This window comes from Lynx rufus, unplaced genomic scaffold, assembly GCF_022079265.1.
Source record: "Lynx rufus isolate CCGP_SWC_20201006 ecotype Redwood Valley unplaced genomic scaffold, mLynRuf1.p SCAF_7, whole genome shotgun sequence".
NCBI classification, from domain to species: Eukaryota; Metazoa; Chordata; class Mammalia; order Carnivora; family Felidae; genus Lynx; species Lynx rufus.
The window spans coordinates 80,182,264-80,191,562 of record NW_025814889.1 but is presented as its reverse complement, the minus strand read 5'-3'; the positions used below and the strand labels follow the sequence as shown (position 1 = coordinate 80,191,562).

The 9,299-nt window shown below is 50.8% G+C and overlaps 1 protein-coding gene across 1 annotated transcript; it reads right to left on the bottom strand.

Moving 5' to 3' along the window:
* Positions 1 to 2,490: 2,490 nt before the first annotated feature.
* On the bottom strand, positions 2,491 to 8,984 carry HOXC13 (homeobox C13). Its single transcript, XM_047067433.1, has 2 exons — positions 8,252 to 8,984; positions 2,491 to 2,747 (listed from the first exon to the last, which is right to left on the bottom strand). Exons 1-2 carry the CDS (start codon positions 8,982 to 8,984, stop codon positions 2,491 to 2,493), a joined length of 990 nt encoding a protein of 329 aa, XP_046923389.1.
* Between the last annotated feature and the right edge of the window lie 315 nt (positions 8,985 to 9,299).

Sequence of the window (9,299 nt, the reverse complement as noted above, 5' to 3'; positions counted from 1 at the left end):
GGCTAACCCGGAGTTGAAATGGAGTAGAACAGGACCAGGACCGGCAGCCGCATCAGTAGCAGAGGCTCTACCAAGAGTGAATTCTTGAGGCTCTTTGTCTGTGATACTCCGTGGCGTGTGTGTGTGTGTGTGTGTGTGCGCGCGCGCTCGCGCGCGCATGCATGTGTCTCACCGCCAGAAACGTTTATTTAAATAAAATTGTAAGAATTTCAGCCATTGGGCAAAGGGAGATCGGAGAACTCTGATTTCCAACCCAACGCCTCCGGTCTTTCTGTGTCTCAGGAGAGAAAAAAATATTATATATAAATAAAAATTGCTGCAGTAAAGATTTAATCTGAGATAACATTGTTTTAGGCTATACTGCTTTTTAAAAGTCTCTTAACCTGACAACTTAACGATCTCATTAACTCCGCCAGATAGGGAGATAGGCACGGACGGACGCGACGGGGGAAACAAGTTAGTGGCAGAGTCCACGCGGCTCCTGACTGCCTGGAAGACTGTGGTTCCCAGCAAGGCTGGAGAGGGAAAGTGGGGTTGGCTTAGTGAACTGCAGGACCAAAGGGTCCTATCGGCCTGATGTCTCGGCATAGATTGATGGAAGACAAAAGAGAGCAGCCCAAGAATGCTGAGCTTGCGGGCTACACGCCATCAGGACAGGCTGTGCAGGCCCTTCCTAGCCCCAGCCCTGAACCGGCTACCCTTCTGGGGGCAGGAGGGCCCCTACCACCGTCCGCTACCGCCGCAGCATCCAGCTCCAACTGGGTGCTCGCTGCCTTCTCACCTCCTAAATCCAGGCCTGACCCCCAACTATTAACCGGAGGTCAATGGCAACGTACTTTTCTCACTCACCTGCTTCCGGGCCTTCCCAGTTGCTAATCACACCCGTTTCTTCCCAACATACACTCATCTATTCTGAGGATGGTGTTTTTCTCCTGTCTAGATCACGTCAACAACCCAAGTAACTCACTTTAGAAATGTAAGCGGAACAAAATAGGAGTTTGGAATTTACCCGGCTGGGGGTGATGTCTACACTCCTCCCCTTGCTCGCCCAGGCTGAGTCAGGGTATCAGGGATGGCCCTGACGAGCAAGCGGACAGAAGCGTCTTCAGAAGGAATCTGAGCGATAAAATCAAGGCAAAAAAAAAAAAGATTTTATTTTAAAAACAGGTTTGTGGGGTTCTTTTTCTTTTTGCATTCAGTACGTTGTCATTCAGACATCACAATACTATATACAGATACACACATTTTAAAAAAGCCTATTTCTGATGAACATTTCAAAAGAACACTGTTTTGTAATGCACCAGTGGGAAGGGAGAAGGTGAGGGGCCTCCCCCCCCCTCAGCAGTGAGTTGGCCTTTGAGGAGGGAAATGTTAGGCGGTGTCTATATTAGCTGGTTAATTGGGGGCTGGTTATTTTGGCCTTCTGGAAGAAAACTGCTTCCCTCTGGACAACCAGTAAAAGTGAAAGTGTGAGGCTGTCTCCTCAGCTATTGCCTCCATGGAAGGGCAGCTGGAGAGGGGCTGTGCTGGGGGACCCACTCTCCATCCCATTGGAAGAGAAGTTTGTCCTTTCCTTAGAAAAACGTTCAGCTTCTGTGCCTGGCCTGATCCCCAGTAAAGAGAGGGAGAGGGAGAGAGGAAGGGGAGAGAAAGTGAGAGAGAGAGAGAGAGAGAGAGAGAGAGAGAGAGAGAGAGAGAGATTTAGCAGCGTGGTTGGAGTTTCCATCTCCTTGGATCTCTGCACGTTGATGGAGAGCAGAACACAGGAGGCAGTGGGGACTCCGGAGAAATTCAGCTTCCTGGTTGAAGTGGGGGCGGGCAGTTCCCCCACCGATTCCAGCTTTTGTTGAAACAGGGAAGAAAGAAAACCTACGCGCTGTCTGTACTCCAATCACGATGCCAGATCCCTAACAAGTATGATTAATATTAACGCGACTTTTAAAATATGCACAGAAAATCTTAACTGGGAAATCTTGCCTAACTAAGGAGCGCGGGAGGGACTGGGAACAGGAGGAGGAACTGGGGGGGATGGTATGAGCTCACCAGGCCCTGCACCGAGGCCCCGCCCTCAGGAGGGTCATCAACCTGCCTGGGCAAAGGATGAGGCAAGAATGGGGTCATTCGGGGTCCCCCAACCCTGTTTTGGTTGGAATGATCGGGCTCTCTGCTGCCATTAGGTTTTCTGGCGAGCCAAGGTCGAGGGCAAAGGGACGTGGAGGCAGTTAGCCTTCCTCCCACAGCCCACCCACACCCACCTCCAAAGCTGTAGAGGCTAGTAGGTCCCATCTGCATGGGGGTGGGGGTTGAGGATGGGGTGGGGAGCAGGGGGCTGCGGAGCTCGCCCTCGGATCCTCTCTGCCTCCCGCGACGCGGTTACTCTTTCTCGTTAACATTAAATATTCGTCCGCACCGGCGAAGCGTCCATCGGTGGGTTCGGTTATGGTACAAAGCGGCGACATAAATAGATGGGGCGGGTGGCCAGATGGGCGGTCAGGTGGAGTGGAGATGAGGCGCTTTCGATTTGCTGACCACCTTCTTCTCTTTGACCCGCCGGTTCTGAAACCAGATGGTGACCTGGCGCTCCGAGAGGTTCGTGGTGGCAGAGATGCGCCGGCGCTTCTCTTTGGTGATGAACTTGCTGGCCGCGTACTCCTTCTCTAGCTCCTTCAGCTGCACCTTGGTGTAGGGCACGCGTTTCTTGCGCCCTCGCCGATAGCTGCTCACCTCGGGCTGTAGGGGAACCACGTCTGGGGGGAGAGAAAGAAGGCGGGCGGCGGGAAGTGAGTCGTGTGTCTGGACCCTGGACCGACCAGGCTGTGCGCCCCAGGTTGCATCACCGTGTAGGCGCAAGGTTGCGGCAGGGATTCCAAGGGGACAGAGGGATTGCCCCCCAGTCCTTTGTGCCTCTGTTATGAGCAAGGCCACCGCTAAGGCGAGGTCACGGGTGTGTTGCCCCTAATGCCAACTTGAAAAGAGGGGAGGGGGCGCCAAAAACTTGGGAATCGAAATAAATAACATTTTCAGGCAATGTTTAAAAAATAAGTGCAAAAAAATCCATGATAAACAAAATCACAAATTTTAAGATAAACGTGGGACCAGTAGTACTGATTTTTTTCTTTTGCCTCAGGCTCCAATATGGCTCTGCACAGCACTCATTATTAGACTCCTGTACCTGTAAAAGGGTCCCTACAAATTCCACCCTGGTCTGAGGGTCTAGAGGATAGCAGGTATTCAGGAAAATTCCTCCTTCCTGCAGTTAGATTATTTGGGCAACCATTAGTATAGACTGTGTGCCATTACCAGGGGGAAAATGTTCTGTTGTGTGTTTGAGGGAGAGCATGGCTGAGAGACAGCTTCGGTGGGCACAGACCACCAAGTGGGGCCTCATGCCTTTGGTCACTGCTTCTACCCTAGGAATCGGAGACCTGTACGAACAGGTAGAGAAGAAAAGTATCCAGGTGAAGCCAGCCTGCCTGGGAGCCCATCGCTCTAGAAGTCCAATGTTGTGAGCCATTTAACGACATCCAAGGTAGGAGGTCCTGGACCTGAGTTGTAGGGCATCAGGCCCCTGGAGCTAAGGGGTCCACACCCCAGGGTCTGCCCACCAAAGGAAGTACCAGGAGAGACCTCTGGGCTAAAACCCACTGTTCACATAAGTCTTCTACAAAAAGAACTCAGTGCCCCTCCTCTTGCCCCTACAAGCGTCCACTCACCAAGACAGCAAATTCTGCTCCAAAGACCTCTCCTCTCCATTCCTCCAAAGTTGAGGGAAACTGTGGCCATCGCATGCAGGAACACTAACCTTAAACCCTAAGTACCTTGTTATCCCAACCACTGCTAGTTCAATTTCTTTATGCTCTGTGAATTTCCCAGGAACTAAGAACAATATATTTCACTTATATCCCCCTTCCACTCCACTCTTATCCCTGTTAATAAAAAGGTCATGGCAACACTTTCAAGGGGAAGTGGGGAGTGGGGGGGGGACTATCTGAATAATTCACCCCTCAATTTAAAAAAAATGTCATTGTTAGACTTCTTCAGGTAAAAGCCAATGATGAGGACTGAATATTTGAGGACCCCCCCCTTCATTCTTAGTGCCCTTGGGAAGTAGAGAGGCAGTCCAGAACATAGACACAAAGCTCTTCCTGAAATGCTTGTTCTCACCCCACCCTCATAAAACACCTTCTCTACACCATTGCCATTGGGTCTGCTCTCATCCAGGAATACTTGTCTACACAGGCTGGAAAGAGAAGAGGGTCACAATCAAATGCAGTGGGAAATAAAGCGCTCAGGAAGAATATGTGAAAAGAGGGGTTCCAATGGCCTGGTTTAGCTGTCGTCATGATGCCAATTTCTCAGGAAAATTGTTGGACTTGTCACCTGTGTCTGCCTATGTAGGAATGGGCCAAGGCTTTTTTAAAAAATCTGAAACACAAAACAACTTCACTTTCACAGAGCTCCTTTGGGTTAAAAAGGATTTTTTTGTACAAGATAATTTTTAACCGTCTCTCAGTGCTCAAATCTGTTTTACTCTTACAGATGTAGCCATGATTCAGGAGATGGGTGATTCTGGGACAAGAGTAACACGAAGACAGTAAGTAGTGATACCATGAGGTATCTGTCTTTAAAAAAAAATAAATCCTTAGAACATTTTTTTCAGGTTTATTTTATTAAGCCCAACTTACAAGAGGAGGAATGTGACGCTTAGAGTGGGTAAAATGACTTAAGAAGCAGAGCCAGATTTTAAGCCGAGATTTTCTGACTCGACATCATGATGTAGTAAGTTCTGAAATGGAAATAGCCTTTCTTGTACAATCCAGCTCCAAAATACCTCCTTTTCACTGGAGAGCAAAATGAGATAAAGTGGGTTTGGGTTCCTGAATTAACCAGCTAATTGTCCCTGATTTTTTATCTCATTTTCTCAAAATGCTCATAGTTACCTTCCCAATTTTGGATCCCCTAAACCCAACTCTAAATTTCTGATGAGGGTCAATCAACACGATCCTTAAAAATCCGTTTTGAAACACAGATAACTGGTCTAAATTGGTTATTTTTCTCTATAGGATGCCGAGGCTTGATTTGCCCAAGTTTTTAATGGATCTGACCAAAATGTTGGTTGTTTTGGCCTCCTGGAAAAATACGTTCAGTCTTGCCTTCTCAAAGAAGCCTCCTTTAATTGTCCGCTGTCTTGTCTGGAAAGGAATTGGGATCCACAGATGTAGAAACATCTGGAAGTTTAGACCTCGAGTTGTGTCTATGCTGCCTAAAGTAAGTAGGGGACTTGGTTATTAATTTTACGATCAGGCCTTCCCTAACCTCCCTCCAGAGCATCTACACACACACACACACACACACACACACACACACGCGCACACACACCACTTCATACCTGAGGATCTAACAGACACCTTTGAAAAGCGAATAAAAATCAGATCAATGCTCAGCTCTAGCTTACTCTTGGGGTCTTGTGTATGGTTCCTACTGCCCACTGGCTCTTGACCACCCACTCTTACAACAGAGCTCTGCGCCCTGTAGAGGACTTTGTCCAGCTAGGAATCCTAGCTCCTCTTCTCAACCATAATCCAAAGCTTATCAGTAGGGACTCCCAATATGACCCAAAGAACCCACTATTTCATTTTATTGGTCTCCCCTAATCCTATCTGACTCTGTCTCTCCCTGTCCTCTCTGCCCCCCATTCTGATTCTATCTTGGAATTTTTGCTGATTCTCTTCTGGAATTTTTGCCTCTCTCTGTTTAAAAAAAAAAAAGTATCTATCTCACCATAGGAAGGAAAAAAAAAAAAAGAGCAATGAAACAAGGGTCTCTATAATTGGGGGAAGGAAGAAGCCACAACACATCTTGGCCCTAATTATCTGGATCTTTCTGAACAATTGCCTCCATATCCCACACCAGCCCAGACTGCCATAGATGAGGTTTCTCAGAGCCAGAGGCGCTAAAGAGAGACAGTAGTGTTTATGCCTAGATGCTGCCGGAAAAAACCACAATTGCATAGACAGAGTTATCTGGAAATCTCACTACTTCTAAAAGATCTCTGTGTGGGTAGAAAGGTGGAGGGTGTCTGAAGATAATTTATTTTTCATCTGCTTTTTTGCCTGGACGTCTGCACTCACTGAGATACACCAGCCTGGTTCTATTTCTACACAGGGAGTGTGTGAGCCCATAGCTGCTGAGAAACAGTGGGTTTTATATCCATTTCCATGCCGTAATTTGCAAGTGTATTAAATCTCAATTGGGCTGTATTTTTTTTTTATTTCAAAGATATTTTTCTCTAGGAGGCTATGATCAAAAAGTGTTTATTCTGAGCAGTTTCCCGCCCCGGGAATCTTTAAGATGTATATTTTGCTCAAAGATATTTCTGAGCTTCTCTCCAATCCTTCACCCCCACCTCCCTCCACATACACAAGGATGCCAGAGTATCCTTCTCTTCACCTCTCTAAGCTAGACCCATTGCCCATTGCTCTACACCTGTGCCTCTGTCCACAGGGGGCCAGGTGGCCATCTCCTCCCCTGCCCCTTGGCCCCTTAGCATGGCCTACCGGCTCCCCAGAATTCCTGCTGGACCCCTGTCTCCAAAGGAGTTTTCCATTTGGGTGAGATGGAGAATTAAAGGGCCTTCTCTCTGTAATACATGATTGTATACTTACATGTGAATTGCCTGTCGTCTAGAAATGTGTCATCATGTGTTTCATATTAGGTAGTTAATAACAGAAATTATTCTATAAAAATATTATGGCCCATACAGAGTCGGTAACGCATGATACCAACGTACTAAAATTCTATCATCCTGCAATCTTCTGACAGCCAGAAATGGGGTGTCTAGTGTGGGTCCCACCCTGATATTCAGTTGTGTTATACTAAGTAATCTCATAATATTTGCAAGAATGTTAGTTTCTACAGTTTTTAACACCATTCAGTGATTTTTTTTTTTTCACCATCTGCCCTTTCCCCAATCCCGGATGCAGAGGAATTTCAGGCCCACCCTTAGGAGGTCTTCAGATCTATAATTCCCGGTGAAAATGTCCCTGGGCTCACATGTAGAGCTGGGGGCCCCTTTACATAGTATGGGGAGACATTTGTGGCTTCTCTGGGCCCCCCAGGACTCCTGTAGGCAATAGAATGGAGCCAGTCAACCCTCTCCCACCAGGCTCTGCATACAACTAGAGCAGACTTAGGCTCTGGATATGTAATTTGTCAGCGCAGTGCTGAATCCTAAGCTCCTGACGTGAATTTGACAAACCTGGAACTGACATTTCTCATCTGGGGAGTGGTGAGGATTGCAGGATCCCCTCTGGTTCAGTAATAGCCTCAGTTGAAAAAAAAAAAAAAAAAACAGGACACTGGTAAATCCCCAGCACACACAGGCAAAGACTTAGGGGTCCTTAACCCGGGCCTGGATCCCAGCTCTATCCAGCACAGGTCTTCCGTCCCCTACTTCTCATCCTCATTCTCCTTTTTCTGTGTTTGAAACATAGAAAACTCTCTTTCTCTCCGACATTTGGGGGAGTTGGTGGGGGAACACCCACAAGATTTGAGCTCAGTATGCCAGAGAGGCAAAGAAAATTTTCTATCCCTGGAGAGAGATGCAAACTCCCTTTTCTCTACACCCTCTCTAGAGATTTTAGTTGGGATCCCTTCATGATCGGGACATTCGTGGCGGAATTCTTAAAATAAATCAATGAAAGAAAATATTCTGCATTTCTTTAGAACCGGCAAATTAGACCCCTATCCAAAAAAACAAAGACAAAAAAACCTGTCTAGTGCCTGAACGATCTTGAAAATTCAGGCGAGGTAGTTCTTATCCACCCCCCCCCCCCAATTTTTCGGTGAGTTGAGGGTTTTGTCCTGGTGGTTTCAGATTCCAAAGCACCCAAGGCCCACCCCACCCCCATTCCTGGCTGGAAGCGGGCTACGGGGGGCCAAGAGCCGCGCGTGAGACTGGAGCAGGCTGGGGGAGGAGGAGGCGAGCTCCCTACCAGAGCGGAGCCGGCGGCCCGGCGATCGGGCGCCTCTGATTGCTTCACTCTCGGCCGGGCAGCTCCGGGGAACGTGTCGGAGCAGATTTCTTCCCCGGCGCATTCCTCAGCGCAGCTCGCCGGGCCGGCTCCATCGGCAGCCCAGCAGAGCCGGCGCGCCGGAGCCAGACGGCGGGGGTGGCTGAGGCGCGGAGCCCCGGGGCAGGCGGGGCGGGGAGGGGTCCCTGGCGACGGCGGCGCTCGGGCCCCTTCCTTACCTGGAAAGGGAGACTTCCAGAGGTGGGCGGACTGCGACTGCTCCTTGGAGCAATACACCTGACTGTCCCAGCCGTTGGAGAGAGCCCAGTGCTGGTAGCCTTCGACGGGGATGAGCGCGTCGTGACGCGGCTCTGGGTGCCCGCTGATCCCAGGCACCACCGACACGTCCAGGTAGCCGGGCATCGCCTGGTAGGAGCTGGCGAAGCTGGGGTAGAAGGCGAACTCCTTGGCCCTGGAGGACAGGTCGTCACCCGGCAGGGCGCCCGATGGCTCCGGGTATTTATCACCCGGGTGGTAGGCGCAAGGCTTTTGCTGCAGGTTCACGTTGTGCGACAGGCGGCAGCCGTAGTAGCTGCCACCGAACGGGTAGCCGTAGCCCAGGGTGGCGCTGGACGAGGTGGGGGGCGCCGGCGGCGGGGCGCACTGGCGCGCAGCCTCTGGGGCCGGGATGTCCGTGTAGACGGCGCCCTGTGGGGCGCCCAGGGGAGCCGGCGGGCGGCCCAGCACGGGGTGCGGAAGCAGGTCGCGGCAGTGGCTGGCCGGGCAGCTGCTGCCCAGCCCGTCCATGCTGGGGGCTTTGCCGGGGCTCGCTCCGCTGCAGCCGCCCCCCGCGCCGCCCGCGCCGCCGCCTCCCCCGCCGCCTCCTCCGCTGCCGCTCTCCGCCGCGCTGTCCTCATAGACGTACATAAGGCTCTCCGGCCAGCGCGGATGCAGGAGCAGCGAAGTCGTCATGACATGATCTGCTCGAGCTTTTTAAAAACTCCACTTGCCAGAGGCTGCGAGCTAGGGAGACACCTCGCTCTCTTTTCCCCTCCCCCATCCCTCCTCCCTTCCCTCCCTTCCCCTCCCCTCCTCCTCCGGGTGCTTCCACCTCCCTCCCCACAGTCCCTCTACGCATGCGGGGACACTTCATTAAGAAATCCGCCGTCTCCCGCCCGACTCCCCTCTGCACCCCTCCCGCGCCCGTGTGACGCGACCGGTGCACGTGACGCCGGAGCCAGGTCTCCTGGGGTTCCCACCCCTGGCGGTGGGGCGGGGCAAAGGGAA

Excerpts from the sequence above, each read along its gene's own strand:
- HOXC13 (XM_047067433.1), bottom strand. The coding sequence starts at position 8,984 with ATGACGACTTCGCTGCTCCTGCATCCGCGCTGGCCGGAGAGCCTTATG. Across the intron at positions 2,748-8,251 it reads CTGGAAGTCTCCCTTTCCAG|ACGTGGTTCCCCTACAGCCC; the intron begins GTAAGGAAGGGG and ends CTCTCCCCCCAG.